The sequence below is a fragment of the Dreissena polymorpha genome, chromosome 3 (assembly GCF_020536995.1).
Source record: "Dreissena polymorpha isolate Duluth1 chromosome 3, UMN_Dpol_1.0, whole genome shotgun sequence".
NCBI lineage: Eukaryota > Metazoa > Mollusca > Bivalvia > Myida > Dreissenidae > Dreissena > Dreissena polymorpha.
This window is the reverse complement of record NC_068357.1, coordinates 115,108,411-115,131,556: the sequence shown is the minus strand read 5'-3', so window position 1 is coordinate 115,131,556 and position 23,146 is coordinate 115,108,411. Positions and strand designations below refer to the sequence as shown.

The window sequence follows — 23,146 nt, the reverse complement described above, 5'->3', positions numbered from 1 at the left end:
AATCATGAATAAAGAAGTTATGGCCATTTTAGCAAAATTTTATAATTTGACCTTGAGTCAAGGTCATTCAAAGGTCAAGGTAAAATTCAACTTGCCAGGTACAGTACCCTCATGATAGCATGAAAGTATTTGAAGTTTGAAAGCAATAGATACTTTAGAAGTAAAGTGGATCTAAACACAAAATTTAACCATATATTCAAAGTTACTAAGTCAAAAAAGGGCCATAATTCTGTAAAAATGACAGCCAGAGTTATGCAACTTGTCCTTTACTGTCCCCATATGATAGTTTGTGAGTGTTCAAAGTATGAAAGCAATATCTATGATACTTTAGGGGTAAAGTGAACCAAAACACAAAACTTAACCAAATTTTCAATTTTCTAAGTATAAAGGGCCCATAATTCCGTCAAAATGCCAGTCAGAGTTACATAACTTTGCCTGCACATTTCCCTTATGATAGTTAGTAAGTGTTGCAAGTATGAAAGCAATAGCTTTGATACTTAAGGAATAAAATGGACCTAAACACAAAACTTAACCAAAATTTTCAATTTTCTAAGTATAAAAAGGGCACATAATTCTGTCAAAATGCACGCTACAGTTATCTAACTTTGCCTGCCCAGTCCCTCATGATAGAAAGTAAGTGTACCAAGTTTGAATGCAACAGCATTGATACTTTCTGAGAAAACCGGACCTAAACACAAAACTTAACCGGACACCGACGCAGACGCCGACGACAAGATGATGACAATAGCTCATAATTTTTTTTCAAAATATATAGATGAGCTAAAAAGGGCATTTAAATGGTGTAGCAATCTTCCTATTATTCCATTAGAAATTGATCTCTGGCACAATTAATTGAGCACATTAAAAATGTTTTTGAAAATATGTGCTGTCTGTCAAAAACTGACAAATGCAGATTGTGTTAGCACAGATCAAAAGGACAAAATGGCGTAAGCTCACGCCCCCTACCTGTAAGGAGAGCAGCCTGCTGTACGGACCCTGCTGCAAGGAACTGCAGGGTCTTCGCAACCTTCAGCATGTGACCTCCAGTGGTGGTGATCAGCTCCTGAATCTGCAACCACAAACGTGCATCCAATTGTACCTCTCCTAAATATTTGCATATAAGATGCATATGAAATTCAATCATATTTTTAATACTTATACTTAATTTTCACTAGACATGAAAGCATATAATTTATATTACCAGCATGTCTAAATTGACATTTGGATTTAAGATACATATGCAGTGCTCCACCTAGGCTCAAATTGAAGGGCGCCCAGCTCAGCCCTTCTGAACCTCCGCCCTGCCCTTACTAGCCCCCCCCCCCCCCCATTTTTTTACATATGATAAATAATAAATCTCTTATTACATTGTAATTCATTCGTCATTGTGGCCATATTATTTGAATGGTTTAGAAATAATGGGAATAATATATTTAACAATTATTAATAACATATAAATTAACATGCAACAGGAAGCATTCCAGAAATGCCCACGCGCTCGAAAGTGCCCTTTTGACAAAATACTGCGCGTCGAAAGTGCTCTTTTGACAAAAAAGCACTCCTGCCCTTTTCAAATCCTAGCTGAAGCACTGCATATGCGACATTCATTCGAGACACTTTCATATGTTAACCCTAAAACATAATTTTCACCTAGCTAGATGCCAATTGATATGCTATAATTTAATTTAACCCTTTGCATGCTGGGAAATTTGTAGTCTGCTAAAATGTCGTCTGCTGAATTTTTAAAATTAGCATTTTCTTCGATTTTTTTTCGAAGAATACTATCAGAATAGCAAACAGTTTGGATCCTGATGAGACGCCACGTTTTGTGGCGTCTCATCAGGATCCAAACTGTTTGCAAAGGCCTTCAAAATTCGGTTCCCGCACTGAAAGGGTTAAACCCATATTTGTAAAATTGCATATTTAATACACAATACTTGACAGAGTATTCTCATTGACAGATTCTTCTTATTTCAATCTTGTATATAATAAATATCTTATCTAGAGGTCAACATTTGACAAACAAATACCTCACTCATGTAACCTGTCAATAATACATCTAAACTGCAGTATCATGTTTACATTATACATATAGGCCCACCCCTTATCAAATCTTGTTTTGGACAGTCACTGATCCCAGTTAAAAGGCAACCCATGTGTAAAATGTGTTTTCTATTAAGACACCATTCTAAGAAAACTGGGCTTGATGCATGTGGGTAAAGTGTGATCCCAGATTAGCCTGTGCAGTGGGTAAAGTGTGATCCCAAATTAGCCTGTGCATGTGGGTAAAGTGTGATCCCAGATTAGCCTGTGCAGTCTGTAAAGGCTAATCTGGGACGACACTGTTTAAGAGAGATTTCCTTAAAGAACAATAGATGTGTTTGTCAGAAACACAATGCCCCCTACTGCGCCGCTTTGAAACCATACATTTGACCTTTGACCTTGAAGGATGACCTTTCACCACTCAAAATGTGCAGCTGCATGAGATACACATGCATGCCAAATACCAAGTTGGTATCTTCAATATTGCAAAAGTTATCAGCGTTTTTCCTCTATATAAAGTTAGTACCGTAAATTGGCACCATTCCCAATGCAACCATTTTTCTCAATTTCAAAATGAAAATTCCAAATTCAAATAAAAAAAATCCCCATTCACAGGAAAAAAAATGTGCGATGTTTACTCTTTTGTTTTACGGCGAAAATCGAGTAAAACTTAAGTCAGTGCTTGTTATCAACAGGGGAAGTAACCGCAGCAAGTGTTGATGATGATATAGCGATTGGTTCCCGTTGTCTGAATACTACTGTACTCGATAAGAGGAACCTTAATCAAAACGCAACACATTTTCGCGAATTACCAGCAACGATGGCGTCGCATATTTCAGAAGGTCTTTGATTGCATTGTGAGTTTAATTTGCAAAGAAAGACAAGACTTTAATTTAAATGTACCACTGGCCAAATTGTTCAACTGGGTTTAAAGATTGAATTGTAAGCAGTTATAGTAATGTTATTGTATTCTCTTGTAACTATTTTGCATAAAAAACTGATGTTTTGATCAAGTTGTAGATTGTGATATTTCAAATATTATACTTTCTGATAAATTGAGCAAGCAGACCATGTTTGAACAAGAGAATTCCTGTGTTCTCTGCAGTTAAAAGTTGAATTATTCTTAAACCTGGTAATTCCTTTTGTAAGGTCTGTGCTACTGAACTTTTGCAAGACACATGTATGTGAAGTGGAATAGCTGTTGTTCCAAATCGAGATTATTATCTAGCATAGTTTGGTATATAGTTAAAATTTAAAATGTGATTTTAATTTAATTTGTTGCAGACATCACTTGGATGAATAATTTTGCTGTTATAACACGTCTTGATTATTCAATATATTAGATGTATGCAATTGATGTCACATAACATGCACAATCCTTGATTGTTCAGATGTTTTTAAATGTCTATTAAACATGATAATAGATACAATTCTGATATTAAAGATGTTAATCATTGCTACATAGCAGCGTTTACTTTTGATTTCTAAATTCTAAGTATGAATACACAGGAGTGTCACATTTGACTGGATGGCAAATGCAAGTATTTTATTCTGCCCATATATTATTCTTCAATAATAAATATAAAATAAACCAGAAATCGCACAGTTTTTTTAGTTTAGAATATGCTTTATTTAGCTTTGAGCATAATCAATAAATTTCCCAATTTTGATGAAAACGATGCTAATTTTCCCAATTTGACCGGTATTGGCACAAGTCCCAAAGAGGTGAGGAAAAACGCTGGTTATGGGCAAAGTTATATTAAAGTTTTCGGACAGACTTACTGACGGACAGACAGACAGTTCAACTGCTACATGCCACCCTACCAAGGGCATAATAAAAAATACCATAAAAGGGGAAATGCAATTAGCCCAGTGTTTCCAGAGCCAGGGCCTATTCATGTAATTACAAGCATACCTCCTTGCTGAAGTTCAGGGGAGTCGCAGTGTTTGCAAAGTCACCTTGCGGTAGACGGCGCTTCACCTGCAATATAGATGATATACATTCAAAACTTCATAACTAAACAGTATTCAAACCATCTGAAATGTTTCGTGCCAAAAAAATAAAAATAATAGAAACAGAGGGGGTAATCATGTGACGATCAAGATGGTGACGTCTGTGTTGAAACAGGTATATTTTAATGTTTTATACCCTTTATTACTTTTTTTTAATTGTTTAAATGTCACTCACTTCCCAGTTATATCAGCAAGTGTTTAACTTTAATTTAGTATTTAATATTTACTCTATATCTTGACTTTACTTGCAACAAAATTTCTTAGCAGTATCACAAAATTACAGCTCCCGCTAAGAAAATATGTAGCTTGTAATGAAGAGATTTAAAGGGAATATCAATACGAAATAAACACTTATCACTTGTGACTGATATGATGGCATGTAAAAACTTAATAAAATCAATAAAGGGTATAAAAAGGCCAGAAAAGCTATTTTGGCACGGACATCGCCATCTTGAAAGTCATGATTATCCCCTCTGAGAAACAACATTATTTCTGTACTTTTCATGTGATTATATTTTATGTTGTTACTAGTAATGACCAAAACTGCAACACTCCTTTTAAGTAATCTATCAGTTAATTGATAATTGACAGATAAATGATCGATTAAATCTTATGTCCATTGGATTTTGATTCATAAATCAATTTGAAGCTAATTTGTTACACAAATTTAAATTTCAACTATTTGTGTGCAAGTGTCAGGTAAATTGATAATTGTTATGGTTTTACTAAATAACTTGTCACTTTCGTATAAATATTACAGTACACACATTCACATTAACCAAAATCTTACTAAAACAATAAATATATATTATTGTTTCCATATATTTAATGTTGCCACATACAATTTATTACTGAAACAAGAACACGCCTTCAAAAGAAAAGTAATAAAATTGAATTATCTAACTAAATGATAATTGAACTCAACATGATCAAGCAAATCAAACATGGCTGAAGTTCTAGTTCTGCAATTCGAGTTATGGCAATTAAACATCCATCTCTTGAAAGCCTTTAGACTTAATTGTGTGAAGCAGAATAGCCGCACAAGAATTACAAAAGCACAACATATATATACGAGTAAACTATTAATTGGGGGATGAAATAGTTTTCATGGTCATGTTGCTAACAAACACTATTGAAAAAAAAGCAAAGAGCAGATTACCCTAGGTCTCTCACCTGAGAATTAAAAAACTGAGCTGTTTCGAGAACTATTTCAGAACTCCGCCAAGATATCATTTGAACTCAAATTCTGAGCAGATTTCATGATGATTGGGAAAAAACATGTGGCCTCTTAAAGTGTTCACAAGCTTTTTAGTAAACCAAGTGGCCTGGTTTTTGATACAATGTGGCCTAGGTTTGAACTCACTGAGGCAAATGTTCTTACAAAGTTTCATGAAGATTGGGAATTATATGTGGCCTCCAATGTGTTCACCAGCTTCTGGTTTCCATTGACCTAGTGACCCAGTTCTTGGCCCAATCTAACCCAGTTTCAAACTCCACCCAATCATCATTAAGAGAAATGTTCTAAACAAGTTTCATAATGATTGGACAATAAATATGGCCCCTCAAGTGCTCACAAGCTTTTTCTTTAATTTTTACCTAGAGACCCTTTTTTTTACCTTACAAGACATGCTTACAAACTCTTCCACGATTGCATTAGGACAAATGTTTTTACAAAGTTTAATAAAGATGTTGGCCTTAAATAAGACCTCTCATAGTGTTTGCAAGATTTTTAAATTTCAATCTAGGGACCATGTTCTTAACCCTAGATAACCCACTTTTCATATATGATATGATTTGTTTATATGATTGGGACAAACACTCTTACAATAATTCATAAATATTGAGCAATAAATGAGGCATCTAGAATGTCAAAAAAGGTAAATGTTGACCACACAGGACACATTAAGATGGACAAAAGCAGGTGATCACAAAAAATCAGCAAAAGACCTTTGTGCTCAGGTAATCAAATAAAAAAAGTATCAGTTAATAAATTCATGGCTGTAAATGAGTCATTTGATTAAAAAACTGACTCGCAGTTTCAAGAATAGATGCCAAACAATTCTAATGAGGCTGTGGCAGCAAAGTGCATCCAATTTACACTTGGTCTACTAAAACTTTTATCAAGTTTTCATCTAACAGATTAGTATTAATGTTATTGGTTTAATTGATCTTTATTTTTTCCATTATTAATATTCATAGCTTCTTCAACTAATATGTGCAATAAATCCCACACAATCTGAGGTCAAACTAGCTTGAAATTTTGCTAAATGTTATAGTAAAACATATAGGCAAAATTTGTGCTGAAAAATAATGCACTGATTCCATACTGACCCTTAAACTATTGTATCTGGCAGAAAATGTAAAGTAGATACAATAATTGTGTCTTGTTCTGAGAAAACTGGGCTTAATTCATGTGCGTTAAGTGTCGTCCCAGATTAGCCTGTGCAGTCCGCACAGGCTAATCAGGGACGACACTTTCCGCTTTAATGGTATTTTTAGTTTCAAGGAAGTCCCTCCTTACCGAAAATCAAGTTTAGGCGGAAAGTGTCGTCCATGATTAACCTGTGAGGACTGCACAGGCTAATCTGGGAGGACACTTTACGCACATGCTTTATGCCCAGTTTTCTCAGAACAAGACACAATTGATCACTGAAACTTCACTTCAAGCACAGTGACTAACTTTTATCCTTTTTCATAACTAAGAAACCCCTAAAGACATTATGACATTGTTAATCAACTCTTTAGCATTCATATACGCATTTAAATGCTTTTGTGGTCCCTCAGAAAATGAAATTCAATTAAGGACATTTTGTGCTAGATTCAAGTTTCAAAGGCTTCATTACCAACCCTACAATACATATAAGCACCAAACAGCATAAAACCTGGACAGCCCAGGAGTTACTTGTAGGCAGTTCTGGTTATATGCTGGTTGCATATAGCCATTTTCAATTTTCTTATGAGCAGGAAAGGGTTTTAAAGTACTGTAACTATACTATGTCAGGACTGGTGTTTACTAAAAGCCTATCAAAAATATTTTATCTAGCCTATGAAAACTACATAAATGTTAACAAAAAGTGTGCAAATATTTTCCACTTGTATCAATCAAAACATTTCATGGTAAAGCTATGTTAGTTTGACAGTATGAAACCTCTGATCTGTGATCAAAAACAGAAGATGTGAACTTTTTTAATAATGCATGCTTGCAAATACTTAACATAGCAATAGTGACCCCAAGAAACTCTTACATGTGATTCATGCTGGAATTGAGTACAATATAACTGCAAGAACTTAATGAAAAGTTTTATTGCCACTCATCTAAATATTTTTACAATTGCAGTCATCAATTTGTATAATGCACCATTTTCTATGTTGCAGTTTTTATAAAGGAATTTCTCTCTTAAAAGTTTGTGGATATCAGACAATTTTAAACATTTGTTATGTTTGGGATAGCATGAATAAAAAATAATTTAGAAATATTTAATTATTCAGAGCAAGTGTTAAAAGTTTCAACTGGATACCGTTGGTAGTTTTAAAATTTTAACAACAAAAAAAGACAAATGAAAATGGTTATCCTGATGCAGAAAACACAGCAATCACATTTGCCTTTTCTCTGTATGATTCTAACCCTTTGCATGCTGGGAAATTTGTCGTCTGCTAAAATGTCGTCTGCTGAATTTCTAAAATTAGCATTTTCTTCGATTTCTTTTCCCAAAGACTACTGTAAGAATAGCAAACAGTTTGGATCCTGATGAGACGCCACGTTCTGTGGCGTCTCATCGGGATCCAAACTGTTTGCAAAGGCCTTCAAAATTCGGTTCCAGCACTGAAAGAATTAATAGACCTCCAAAAGACTGTAATTCATGGTATCCCAAATGTGTTAAACACACTGCGTTGCTGGTTAAGAAATGCAAACACACAGGATACATACCGCAGACAATATCGAAAATATCTGAAAACGCATGCAATATTGGGTGATAATGCTGACTAACAAAACATGAAAAACACGAAAATGATTTGTTACAGATGTGGATAATAGTATATGTAAACAACAACAAAAACGACATTATATCAGATAAATTATATTTTGAGAACCAATACAATCCCAATATATTTTATATATTATGTATTTTATGTTTAAAGGAAGATTTACGTTAGGTAATTTATAAAATATAACATACACACGTCAATTGTTGTTGCAATTAGACTCTTTTTAAATAAACAAAAAATAATAACAGCAAAAAGAAAAAAAATGAAAAAAGTGTCACTTTTAAAACAACATAAAATGAGACAAAATTGTACTTCATCCCACAATTTTTCAACCAAAGTCAAAATAAAGCAGGTTAAGAGCAAATCATATCCAAACAGAAGATTCTGTTCACTTAGGATATAACCATGCTACAGAAACTTCAACAGAACATCTTGGAAATGTATATCTGGGTTCAGAAAATTAATACAAGTACAATGTACAACTCATAACCCAATGCCTAAATAAACTTGGCAGAATTTCAATGTCAAAATTTACCTGTGCATTTCGAGTTTCAATCTAATTAACGATCAATAAGTTTGATATATTAAAAGAATTTAAAAAAAAAACAAAAAAAAAACAATCACTGTTAGTAAATGAAATACAAACTACAAATATAAAGTGACAACAAGACTTTAACATGCAGATTCAAACATGCTATTCAATTACAAAATAAATCTTTAATATGCTTTATTTTTTCCATATAATTACTATTTTTCATATGCGTTTTTCAAAAACTTATTTTAAATTAGCCCTTACATTTGAAAGATCTATAACAAACAAGCAAATTCGTTGAATTGATATCCCCCGCAAATATGCTTCTGGACACAAAAGTATTATATTTGACACTCAAAAAAGCATTTTTTCAAGATACAAAGGGCAATAACTCCGTTATTAACAGATGGTGTACAATGCCATTTGGCGTGCATCATCCTCTTATCCATATACATACTCATACCAAGTTTCAATGAAATCCGCCACAGCACTTCCAAGATATGGCTCCGGACACACACAAAAAGCATTTTTTCAAGATACAAAGGGCCATAACTATGTTATTAACTGATGGTGTACAATGCCATTTGGCGTGCATCATCCTCTTATCCATATATATACTCATACCAAGTTTCAATGAAATCCGCCACAGCACTTCCAAGATATGGCTCCGGACGTACGGAAGGACGGACGAACGGAAAAACGGACGGAAAGACGGAAGGACGGACGGACAATGTCAAAACAATATCCCTCTGCCTATGGCAGGGGATAATTAAACTAAATATAAGTAAAAACTGAACAAGAGATTGCCAAGCAATATGGTCCCCTACCGGTGAAACTCCACCATTGTCAGTAAAATATAAAAAAAAAAAAAAAAATTATATATATTTGTTGCCATAGCAACCAGAATTTTTGATGTAGGAACAAAATGAAATAACGTGCATAATCTCCATATTGTCATCTATCCATGTTTCAAGTTTCATCAAAAATATTAAGAACTTTTAAAGTTATCGCAGGATCCAGTAAAGTGTGACGGACTGACTGACAGACAGACAGACGGAGTGCAAACCATAAGTCCCCTCCGATTTCACCGGTAGGGGACAATAACCATCATAGATTAGAAAACATGGCTAAATTATACAAGACTATCCCTTATTTGTGACTTTCTGTACCAGTACTAAAGTACTTTAAGAAGACACTTGTAGATTACAAAACTGGTTTGTATCACATGCTGTACCTTATTACCATGTTACACAACCATTACGAATAATATTTTTTTCATTACGAATGGCCACAAATGAAACCCCAATCTATGTCTCATGTAAGCTGCAAATGCTTACATACAAGATTGAATGATAGAAATTCAAACTATTGGGCGGAAGCAGTCTTCTCAAGTGTTATAAACAACAACATAGATCTTGTATTACCTGATCTCAAATTGAGTCTTATGCTTAGTCAGCATGAAAGCTACCTTCACACAAAATGTCAGCTCTATACTTTCCTACAAACACACATTCAATACAAACTCAAATTCTTCAGCAGAAATGTTATCTATTTCTAGTAGAAGTGACCATGCCCTTGAACTTACGGGCCCCAAATTAAATCTAAAGCTAGGTCTGCTTATAAGCTACCTAAACACACACTTTCGGGGCAATACCTATATCCTAACATAAATTATTCAGTTCATGTATTTTTTCTATTTTCAGTCAAAATGATCCTAAACAAGATATGTAATTGTCAGGAACACTATGTCCCCTTCTGCGCCGCTTTGAAGCTATATATTTGACCTTTGACCTTGAAGGATGACCTTGACCTTTCACCACTGAAAATGTGCAGCTCCATGAGATACACATCCATGCCAAATATGAAGTTGCTATCTTCAATATTGCAAAAGTTATGGCAAAATGTTAAAGCAAACAAACACACCAACCAACCAACCAACAGACAGGGCAAAAACAATGTCCCCCACTATAGTGGTGGGGGACATAAAAAGAAATGCCGAAACTATGGTTCAAAATTCGGTCTCAATTCACAGTTGCTATACTTTATGTTTAAACAAAATTGGTCAATACAAATTAAAGTTAATCACCAGAAACCACCGATGAGCAATTAATTTTTTCTAGTAACAGTGACCTGACCTTTACCAAGCTGGCGCCGAATGCAATCTCAAACTATGTCTTCATGTAAACTTGATACACACATAATGTTTGTACAATTACTCCAGCCAAACTTATGTAATTGAGCAGAATCTTGCTTTCTATTTTTTAATAATAGTGGCGTTGATCTTGTCAAGAAAAGCCTTGAATACCATCACAAGCAACCTTGCTATATTTAAATTTTCATAAGATTGGTTTATGTGAACTGAAGTCATTGAACAACACGAGATGTGTTTGTCAGAAACACAACACCCCCTACTGCGCCGCTTTGAAGCCATATATTTTACCTTTGACCTTGAAGGATGACCTTGACCATTCACCACTCAAAATGTGCAGCTCCATGAGATACACATGCAAATATCAAGTTGCTATCTTCAACATTGCAAAAGTTATGGGCAATGTTAAAGTTTTCGGACTTATGGACTGACGGACAGTTCAACTGCTGTATACAAATGTACCACCCTACCAGGGGCATAATAAAAATGACCAGGTTGATAGATCCAGCCTGTCCGCCAGAAAAGAGTCATCTAAAAGCATGTGATAAACAAGATCTGACACATGCAGACTTTTCATGCCGTATTTTATTTTACACTCACTCTAGACATGTGTGAGCAGGCTACCCATAACCTTAGTTCCTAAACAAATGCCGAAACTTGATTATTAAAATAAGGTATGAAATAGAATCTTGGGTTAGATCATACATACATGCATCATATAAACACACAGTCATTATCTGATTTGTACAGTCAAAGCAGATTATTTCACTTGTCAATTGATCCTCTTACCTTTCTAGCACACATCCGGGCATCATTGTTGTAGTTTTCCAGGTCTCGCAGCAGAATGGAGATTTCTGTATTCTCATGTCCAGGCTTAAAAATAAATAATAAACATTATTGCAGTGTGTATATGCAGCAGAAATATTAGTCAACTATATAGTAATCAAGGCTAACATATTAAATTATACATCATGACATATATTAAACATATATGTAAACATTTAAACAAAAATGAATAAAAATAGATCAGTGCGTTCATCGCAAATCATAAGTTCAAAACAGAAAAAATATGAATAATATTTTAATTAGAATTTTGAGCATAGCTAATCAATGAAGTTAACAAACTCATTACTGTGACATTGTTAAGTGAACATGAATCACAATTTAAAATTATTGTTTATTACACATCTATAAATCAACATGTGTTTTTAATAAAAAATAAAACAAGACAATAATCATTTACTTAATGAGGTGATTCTCTTCTGTATTGTTTTTCAGATTATATTAATTGATTACTTTATGTGGCAGGCTATAACCAGACTATTGAATACTTGAAGTAAATTCAAGGTTTTCTGTTGTTGTTGTTTTTACATACAAATTAATGGTTGAAATGTAAATTATCTAAAAGTATCACAGGTATCTTTTTTATAAGTATATTATTTCTAAATCATTTAGTTTTAATATCTCTTTTTCATCATCTTTATTTTTTTGTTATAATTCGGATTATCATTGTTAAATATAGCAACACTATGTCTGAAATGACAGATGTGCCTCCATAGCTCAGTGGATAAGGCGCTTGCTGAAATCCAGAGGTCTCGGGTTCGATCCCGGGTCGGGGCACATACATGCCAGTCATGTTTCAGCGGAATGCTGACTGACAAATAAAGGCTTAGCTCGGCATTAAGACGTGTTTGTTTGTTTGTTTAGCTATAGGCTTGCATCAACACTGCTTTTGTATATCAAAGGGAAGACTTGTGAATGTATATCAAGCCTGGCACTTAAGCAAATCAAGGCCGGAAGCACATAGCGAAATTTGTATATGCTTTCAACAAACATTATCAAATATGTTAAAACATAATGGGAAGCAAAAATGACGGAAGAGAAAGTTGCAATTTTCAGGTATAACAGGCGACCGAACATTCTTACAACAGACTGACTGTCGGCTACAAGAAAGTGCTACCTTACCAAGTCTCTGTTGCATAGCATTAAGAATTTGAAACTGGATACTTTTTTTGACAATTTTCAAACAATTGCTTCAAAGTGTTTCAGTAATAAAATAGTAATGCAGCATATGTAAACATATAAAACATGCTACTAGCGCTTCAGAATACAATATAGAGATATGTTTTTGCAGTTGATTGCCCATGTTGATGAAACACATTTTATATGTTATAATATGAGCCGTATTCTGGTAAAACTAGGCTAACTGCATGTGTGTAAAGTGTCATCCCATATTAGCCTGCGCACTGCATGTGTGTAAAGTGTCATCCCATATTAGCTAACTGCATGTGTGTAAAGTGTCATCCCATATTAGCTAACTGCATGTGTGTAAAGTGTCATCCCATATTAGCCTGTGCACTGCATGTGTGTAAAGTGTCATCCCATATTAGCTCACTGCATGTGTGTAAAGTGTCATCCCATATTAGCTAACTGCATGTGTGTAAAGTGTCATCCCATATTAGCCTGCGCACTGCATGTGTGTAAAGTGTCATCCCATATTAGCTAACTGCATGTGTGTAAAGTGTCATCCCATATTAGCTAACTGCATGTGTGTAAAGTGTCATCCCATATTAGCTAACTGCATGTGTGTAAAGTGTCATCCCATATTAGCTAACTGCATGTGTGTAAAGTGTCATCCCATATTAACTAACTGCATGTGTGTAAAGTGTCATCCCATATTAGCTAACTGCATGTGTGTAAAGTGTCATCCCATATTAGCTAACTGCATGCGTGTAAAGTGTCATCCCATATTAGCCTGCACACTGCATGTGTGTAAAGTGTCATCCCATATTAGCCTGCACACTGCATGTGTGTAAAGTGTCATCCCATATTAGCCTGCGCACTGCATGTGTGTAAAGTGTCATCCCATATTAACTAACTGCATGTGTGTAAAGTGTCATCCCATATTAGCTAACTGCATGTGTGTAAAGTGTCATCCCATATTAGCTAACTGCATGTGTGTAAAGTGTCATCCCATATTAGCTAACTGCATGTGTGTAAAGTGTCATCCCATATTAGCTAACTGCATGTGTGTAAAGTGTCATCCCATATTAACTAACTGCATGTGTGTAAAGTGTCATCCCATATTAGCTAACTGCATGTGTGTAAAGTGTCATCCCATATTAGCTAACTGCATGCGTGTAAAGTGTCATCCCATATTAGCCTGCACACTGCATGTGTGTAAAGTGTCATCCCATATTAGCCTGCGCACTGCATGCGTGTAAAGTGTCATCCCATATTAGCCTGCGCACTGCATGTGTGTAAAGTGTCATCCCATATTAGCCTGCACACTGCATGCGTGTAAAGTGTCATCCCATATTAGCCTGCACACTGCATGTGTGTAAAGTGTCATCCCATATTAGCCTGCGCACTGCATGTGTGTAAAGTGTCATCCCATATTAGCCTGCACACTGCATGTGTGTAAAGTGTCATCCCATATTAGCCTGCACACTGCATGTGTGTAAAGTGTCATCCCATATTAGCCTGCGCACTGCATGTGTGTAAAGTGTCATCCCATATAAGCCTGCACAGTCTTTTATGAATTTTTCACTTAAAGAAAGTCTTTTTGAACGAAATCCAGTATAGGCGGAAAGTGTTGTCCCGGATTAGCCTGTGCGTACTGCACATGCATATTTGGGACGACACTTTATGCGCATGCATTAAGCCCAGTTTCCGCAGAATGTGACTTATAGCTAAAATTTTGACTTCAAATGCACAATGTTATTTCACCAATATATTACATAAATTTGTTATAAAGATTGAAAAATTAAATATATTTGCAATTATCTTAGTTTTATTCAAGTGAAAAATAGCAATAAAAACATCTGTCATCTGATGTACAAAAATAAAAATCAATATTTTGGCTCACTAGGCAGGTTTTCTCAAGATGCTACACATATCTTACATCTGTAAATTTTTCATGAAGCTGAAAACTCTTCCCCACCAAAAAAGCAAATTATTGCTATTTTAATAAGCTCAAGTACAATTATACATCGCAAATAAAATACTCAGCCATCTCACCAAAATAAGGACTTTGAGCCGTCCTATATCTGTCGTGATGCATTCACACGCACTGAGGACCAGTCTGGTCTGGTCGTTCATGAAGGTCGTGCAGTTGACCTCTTCACCCGACAGGTGCACTGAGTACAGTTGCTATGGAAACATAAGTAGAATAATTAGGTCAAGGTAAAATCAGGAAAAATGTTAAAATTAGCACCTCAGGTGTGTATTTTTTAGTTAAATTGTTAATAAATGATGAATATTGGTTTGTACTTGCATGTTTAATATTTTTTAAACACCACATTTAACAAGATTAACAAGAAATACTTATAAACAGGACAAAATAAAAGATAAATAGAAAGGCATTTTACAAACAATGCACACACTAACAATAAAACAAAACAACTAAATTGTGTTAGTTCAAGCATGCTTTAAAATAGCAGAGTTTATATGACATACACAGTTCCCAATTTGGACATTATGCTATTATTATCATGCCGGTATGTATTATTGCCAATGAATAAGTGAGAAACAAACTCAAATAATACTATTACACATTTTCACAAATGAGGGCAGTATTGACAATGAATTCACAATCCTGTAGTACAATGACAGTGTAAATAATGACAGGGTATTCCACTGAGCAACAAAGTCACATTTTATGTCAACAGGTTAATGGATGACTTATTCTTTAAAGGTGTTATCAGATCTCAAAAACATTGAAAAAATCTTTCTAATCAGTAGGTACAAAAAGTGTTAACTTTGTACAGTTTAATTTGATATTCATAGTATAAGGGAAAATACTCTTTTATCTGATTGCTTATGTAAGGGGGAATACTCCTCCAGTCTTGTGGTGAATGCAAGGGAGACAATTGTAAGAGTTGAAGAGCACATGTGGAAAATATATACCAGAAAACTCATCAGTGTTTTAAACACATAATCAGACTTTTATTCAATAGTAACTGTTGTTACGGTTAAGCATTTTCACTGTGTCAGCTTTGTTTGTACCTACCAATTAGTCTTTTTTTCCAAAATCGAGCCTATTCAGGAGTAAGTCTATTGGAACAAACCAGACTCAAAACCCCATTTCATGATATGAAACCAAGTCAATACATGACTTTCTTTCAACTGGGACAATTCTATTCTGTGCAAGTAAAATGACAATTGCAAACCCTATATACACACATGGAATAACCATTAACCAGTATATTCTGCATGAACAGCCAACAATCACGTATAAATTGAGAGGATGAAGTCTTGAATGATACACCCAAACATGATTATTAAACAAGCTAAGCTGGGAACACATACCACTAGAGCAAAATTATTCTGAAAACAAGTGCAAAGTATTTGGATTAAGAAGTAAACACTGGCATTTCTTAAACAAACTATAGATTTTTTTTACAAAACATTGCCTTCAGTTATTATTTAATGCTTGCTATCTTTGACAGACAAAATACCAACCTGAAGTCTGCTCATTTGAACTAAAAAATCCATACATTATGCTTTCACTACAGTTAAGCATACATTTAAACAAGCAAATTCGTTGAATTGATATCCCCCGCAAATATGCTTCTGGACACAAAAGTGTTATATTTGACACTCAAAAAACATTTTTTCAAGATACAAAGGGCCATAACTCCGTTATTAACAGATGGTGACATTTGGCGTGCATCATCCTCGTATCCATATATATACTCATACCAAGTTTGAATGAAATCCGCCAAAGCACTTATGGCTCCGGACACAAAAGTGCCGGACGGACGGAAAGACGGACGGATGGACGGACAATGCCAAAACAATATCCCTCCGCCTATGGCGGGGGATAATAATACAAAAATACTGGCCCCAATACCTGGAAGAAGTTAATGGATTTCTCCAACAGCTCCACAGATGTAGTTTCATCCAACTGGAACATGAACATTATTTGCAATACATTACAGAGTACACAAACTAAATCACAAAACATTTTATCTTCATTTAATTTTTAGCAGCTGATTATGTTCCTCTTCATCCAAATGTGAAAATACATAATATTCAGACAATTGTAGTCTCAACCTATCAAGCAAGATCGAGAACACACACACACACATATAAATGAGTCGCGTTCTGGGAAAACTGGGCATAATGCCAGTGCGTAAAGTGTCGTGTCAGATTAGCCTGTGCAGTCTGCACAGGCTAATCAGAGACGACACATTCCCCCTTAATTGGATTTTTGCTTAGAAGAGACTTCGTTTAAACAAAAAATGTCATAAAGGCGGAAAGTGTCGTCCCTGATTAGCCTGTGCGGACTGCACAGGCTAATCTGGGACGACACTTTACGCTCTGGCATTATGCCCAGTTTTCTCAGAACGCGACATAAATATTGAACATCTCTTAGACACAAACAAAATTTCTATTTGTTATAATACATAACACAATTGTTTAGACACCACTGCTGTTGTTGTTATGGTAATCCCCTCACCTGATCCTTCCTCAGCAAGTCTATATAGTGGTCCAGGGACTTTTCATGGGCCGCCATTTCTGGTAGCAGGGTCCCCACTTTCAGGAACAAGTCCACACTGCATGTCTTCAGAGCACTGAAAACAAAAATAAGTTGTTAAAGCCAAGTCAGAGATAAACTGACTAAACTTAATTAATACTTTGGGTAGGTAGATGATTCCTGAGCTAAGTCTCATAATTTGCAAGTAAATATCACACTTTGTCCACACGTTATTGACTGGAAACCTTTTTTTCTTTTTGTAATCATTTTTGTGACCATGACCTCATTCATCCACATTAGTCACATTAGTCATCTGAAGAAGTCTTGATATGTGTCTTTTTCTGATAAAACTGGGCATGATTCATGTGTGTAAAGTGTCGTCCCAGATTAGCCTGTGAAGTCCGCACAGGCTAATCAGGGACGAAATTTTCCGCTTTAATGGTATTTTGTGTTTAAAGGAAGTTCCTTTTTACAGATAATCTAGTTTAAGCAGAAAGTGTTGTCCTTGATTAGCCTGTGTGGACTGCACAGGCTAATCTGGGACGACACTTTACGCACATGCATTGTGCCCAATTTTCTCAGAACAAGACACATATGATGTTTCTACAGTTTTCCTATTTATAGCAACATCCACACTGAGCTTGACCCCGCTCACCCTTTATGCAATATACAATACCTCTTGCTAGTTTGTGAGTACCTATGTATAAAGATCCATTACAATGGCTCAAACAATTTGAAGTATCTAGAAAGAAAGCAGAAACCAACGATTGAAATCTCCTTTACAGACTCACACCCATTTACTCAAAGCCGATACAAGTAAAATGTTGCTTTTAAATCATTAGTAAACAAGGAATATTAAATTAAGATATTTTCAGTATAGTTATATACATATAAAGCCTCACAAAATACTTTCTCCGGTTGACAAAACACATTTTTAACCACCAAGAATGCATTAATAATATAAAGTTCTCAACAAAGAAAATGTACTTACCTAGCAAGAGATCAAAAAAATGTCATTGTCAACATTACAGGCTAGAAAATTAGGCACATTCCAAAAAATACTTTCTCAGGTTGACAAAACGCACTTTCGAATACCACAAATGCAATAATAACATACAGTTCTCACACAAAAAAATACAACCACGAAAAGGCACGAGAGTGTGCTTACCTGTCATACTGTCTCATGATACTCTGTAGCAGAATCAGTAGCATATGGTGTTTCTCTGAGGTTTCTAAATTTTAATATTTAAACCCCATTTAATTTTTTTTTATAAAATCTACCCGAGTGTACGGACCTGTCATACTGTCTCATGACACTTTGTAGCAGACTCAATATCAGTATCATGTGGTTGGCAAAGCTGCTCTGCTCTGCCTGATGGGACTTCAGCACCGTAGACTTGTCAAACGAGTTCAACAGCTCATACTGAAACCAGGAACAGAGTGGTCATTTAGAACTTCTACTGATTATTGCCCATTCTGATGCAAAACATATAGTGATGCTAAAAAGAATTAATTGTTACACAAAATTAGGTTCTCAAATCATGCATCCAGTTTATGGACTTAGGATATTTAACCAAGATTGATTCTGCAATACAGAAAAGGAACTTTACCAGAAATGGTGACACGAAATCAAGCCCCATATCTCAACTTTAAGTAAGAATAAAATGTCTCACACTATGATTGAAGCAATCAAAATTATCACACAAAATTATGATACAACACAATTTATCGTTTATTAACATACACATAATTTTGAATTGTACATTGATAATCTAATTAGTGTTTTCACATTAAAAATGCAAATGTAATCTACAACAAGAGTGCCAAACTGTCACAAAATACGCCCGTTTTAAGGCTTTGGACAACTTGATAACTTTACCGACCCATATTTGAACTTGACCTACATATCATCTAGACACAACTTCTGACCGAAGTTGGTGAAGATCTGATGAAAACTACTTCAATTAGAGAGCGGACACCATGCTAATGCTTAAGATGCACTAAGTGACCTGGTGACCTAGTTTTTTACCTGGCATGACCCATATTTGAACTTGACCTACATGTAGATATTGTCTAGACACAACTTCTGACCAAATTTAGTGAAGATCGGATGAAAACTACTTCAATTAGAGAGCGGACACCATGCTTAATGCTTGAAATGGTTTAAGTCAACCCGTGACCTAATTTTTGACCCGGCATGACCCATATTCGAACTTGACCTAAATATTGTCAAGATACAACTTCTGACCAAGTTTGACGATTAATCGGATGAAAACTACTTCTATTAGGAAGCGGACACCATGCTACAGGCTTGAAATGCACTAAGTGACCCCGTGACCTAGTTTTTGACCCGGCATGACCCATATTCGAACTTGACCTAGATATTGTCCAGATACAACTTCTGACCAAGTTTGGTGAAGATCAGATGAAAACTACTTCAACAAGGGCAGTTTGTAAAACATGCATGCCCCCCATATGGGCTCTCCGTTGTAGTGAGAGCCATTGTGTGAATATGTTTTTTGTCACTGTGACCTTGACCTTTGACCTGGTGACCTGAAAATCAATAGGGGTCATCTGCCAGTCATGATCAATGTACCTATGAAGTTTCATGCTCCTAGCCATAAGCATTCTTGAGTTATCATCCGGACACCATTTTACTATTTCAGGTCACCGTGACCTTGACCTTTGACCTTGTGACCTCAAAATCAATAGGGGTCATCTGCGAGTCATGATCAATCTACCTATCAAGTTTCATGATCTTTGGTATATGCGTTCTTTGAGTTATCATCCGAAAACCATTTTACTATTTCGGGTCACCGTGACCTTGACCTTTGACCTAGTGACCTCAAAATCAATAGGGGTCATCTGCGAGTCATGATCAATCTACCAATGAAGTTTCATGATCCTAGGCGTATGCATTCTTGAGTTATCATCTGGAAACCATTTTACTATTTCGGGTCACCGTGACCTTGACCTTTGACCTAGTGACCTCAAAATCAATAGGGGTCATCTGAGAGTCATGATCAATCTACCCATGAAGTTTCATGATCCTAGGCGTATGTGTTCTTGAGTTATCATTCAAAAACCATTTTACTATTTCGGGTCACCGTGACCTTGACCTTTGACCTAGTGACCTCAAAATCAATAGGGGTCATCTGCGAGTCATGATCAATGTACCTATGAAGTTTCATTATCCTAGGCCCAAGCGTTCTTGAGTTATCGTCTGACAACCACCTGGTGGACGGACAGACCGACAGACCGACCGACAGACCGACATGAGCAAAGCAATATACCCCCTCTTCTTGAAGGGGGGCATAATTAGAGAGCGGACACCATGTTAAATGCTTGAAATGCACTAAGTGACCCTGTGAGCTAGTTTTTGATTCGGTATGAATCATATTCGAACTTGACCTAGATATTGTCTAGATACAACTTCTTACCAAATTTGGTGAAGGTCGGATAAAAACTATTTGAATTAGAGAGCGGACACTGCTGTGGAAGCCGCCCGCCCGCCCGACCACCCGCCCGCCGCCAAGGTGAAACTTTAATACCTCCCGTTTTTTTTAAACCGGCGTATAAAAAACTCAACAGCATATAATCACTGGAAAGTGAGACAATGCTTACAAATTTCATATGGTCACTGCAAGCATTTATGAAAATGCAATGAATTTTTTTATGCCTTTTCAGTATACTTTAAAGGGGCCTTTTCACGTTTTGGTAAATTGAGGAAATTAAAAAAAGTTGTTTCAGATTCGCAAATTTTTGTTTTATTAAAGATATTTGTGAGGAAACATTAATACTGAAAATTTACCATGCTCTAAAATAGTCATTATTTGCATCTTTTGATGATTTAACTAGAGCTTTGTCACTGAATGTGACTTATACCCCCATACCACTTTGACGCAGGATAAAAAGTTGTTTAAAAGTTTTGGATGAATACAATTTGAATTAGAGTCCGGACAAAGTGGCGCCGTTGAAAATGCACTAATTGACCCTATGACCTAGTTCTTGACCCGACATGACCCATATTCGAACTTGACCTAGATATCAACTAGATGCAACTACTGACCAAGTTTGGTAAAGATCGGATGAATACAATTTGAATAAGAGTCCGGACAAAGTGGCGCTGTTGAAAATGGACTAATTGACCCTATGACCTAGTTTTTTACCTGGCATGACCCATATTCGAACTTGGCCTAGATATCAACTAGATGCAACTACTGACCAAGTTTGGTGAAGATAAGATTTATACAATTTGAATTAGAGTCCGGACAAAGTAAAATGCACTAATTGACCCTTTGACCTAGTTTTTGACCCAGCATGACCCATATTCGGACTTGACCTAGATATCAACTAGATGCAACTACTGACCAAGTTTGGTGAAGATCGGATGAATACAATTTGAATTAGAGTCCGGACAAAGTGGCGCCGTTGAAAATGCACTAATTGACCCTATGACCTAGTTTTTGACCCGGCATGACCCATATTCGAACTTGGCCTATATATCAACTAGATGCAACTGCTGACCAAGTTTGGTGAAGATCGGATGAATACAATTTGAAATAGAGTCCGGACAAAGTGGCCCCTTTGAAAATGCACTTATTGACCCTATGACCTAGTTTTTGACCCGGCATGACCCATATTCGAACTTGGCCTAGATATCAACTAGATGCAACTGCTGACCAAGTTTGGTGAAGATCGGATGAATACAATTTGAATTAGAGTCCGGACAAAGTGATGCCTTCCGCCCGCCGCCCGCCCGCCGCCCGCCCGCCCGCCAAGGGGTTTCACATAATACGTCCCCTATTTTATACGGGCGTATAAAAATTGAAGACTTAAGCAAATCTTTGCAAAATGGGTTTATGAACTGTCAAGAAATCTGTTCCAGGGTAAACAAGAGATGTTTGTCAGAAACACAATGCCCCCTAATGCGCCGCTTTTTTTAAAACTTTGACCTTGAAGGATGACCATGACCTTTCACAACTCAAAATGTGCAGCTCCATGAGATACACATGCATGCCAAATATCAAGTTGCTATGTTCAATATTTCAAAAGTTATTGCAAAACTTTACTGTAAGGTTAAAGTTTTGGGACAGAATGACAGACAGACAGAAATAAAGACAGAAAGACGGACAGGCCAAATACAATATACCCCCGATCTATCGATCCAGGGGCATAAAAAACAACAAAATGTGTCTTGTTCTGAGAAAACTGGGCTTAATTCATGTGCGTAAAGTGTCGTCCCAGATCAGTTCCGCTTTAATGGTATTTTTAGTTTCAAGAAAGTCCCTCCTTACCGAAAATCAAGTTTAGGCGGAAAGTGTCGTCCCTGATTAGCCTGTGCAAACTGCACAGGCTAATCTGGGACGACACTTTACGCACATGCATTAAGCCCAGTTTTCTCAGAACAAGACACAAATGTTCATGATAATACTAGCATGCAAAAATATTTAATAGTGGCAATAAATTTAATAACACTTCCACTCAAAACACAAAACTGTGTCGAAATCCTCTAACCTTATCTCTCACTTGTGTGGCCAACAGGTCTGACTTGGCAATGATCCTGGGTATCATTAATAGTACCAGGATGGCATCATGATCTCCTACAAATATACAGGGAAACACATTTGTATACCTGAGCGAGACAGAAATAATAATAAATACCAACAGAATAATTAAAATCTCTACAAAAAACATCTTTAAAAACACAAGGCTCAATTTGCTGTTTTTTTTTTATTATTTAAAACTTCAGTCAAGAATATTCTAGGCAGCTTTGTTGATAAAATGATGTTATTAGGAGTAACCCCTTTTTTAACTTAATCTGTACAAATAATCCTTGCCCATTTCATTTTCCACTTGTAGTTTCAAAAACAAAATTTAATAGTATGATATTGCTTGTGATTTTGAAAGAATTTTAAATGGGTCAGCTTTTGTTTGCTAC

The 23,146-nt window shown here is 35.9% G+C and overlaps 1 protein-coding gene and 1 long non-coding RNA gene across 14 annotated transcripts in view; both read right to left on the bottom strand.

Moving 5' to 3' along the window:
- Nucleotides 1-23,146, bottom strand: part of LOC127871109 (dynactin subunit 1-like) — an 81,413-nt gene that overhangs the window by 30,713 nt on the left and 27,554 nt on the right. For 11 of the 13 annotated variants that reach the window (XR_008045101.1, XM_052413804.1, XM_052413806.1 and 8 more), the window contains 10 exons: nt 22,723-22,808; nt 18,501-18,628; nt 17,188-17,302; nt 16,579-16,632; nt 14,745-14,876; nt 11,514-11,597; nt 8,579-8,599; nt 7,985-8,005; nt 3,959-4,024; nt 967-1,069 (listed from right to left, as the gene is read on the bottom strand). Coding sequence is in view for 12 of the 13 variants with exons in the window: in XM_052413804.1 (XP_052269764.1) it covers nt 967-1,069; nt 3,959-4,024; nt 7,985-8,005; nt 8,579-8,599; nt 11,514-11,597; nt 14,745-14,876; nt 16,579-16,632; nt 17,188-17,302; nt 18,501-18,628; nt 22,723-22,808 (810 nt within the window). In the remaining variant the exon portion in view is untranslated. The remainder of the gene's footprint in view (nt 1-966; nt 1,070-3,958; nt 4,025-7,984; nt 8,006-8,578; nt 8,600-11,513; nt 11,598-14,744; nt 14,877-16,578; nt 16,633-17,187; nt 17,303-18,500; nt 18,629-22,722; nt 22,809-23,146) is intronic. The other 2 variants (XM_052413805.1, XM_052413807.1) reach the window with 2 other exon arrangements.
- On the bottom strand, nt 19,781-20,528 carry LOC127871134 (uncharacterized). Its single transcript, XR_008045156.1, has 2 exons — nt 20,340-20,528; nt 19,781-20,194 (listed from the first exon to the last, which is right to left on the bottom strand). It is a non-coding gene; the product is annotated as an uncharacterized LOC127871134 (long non-coding RNA).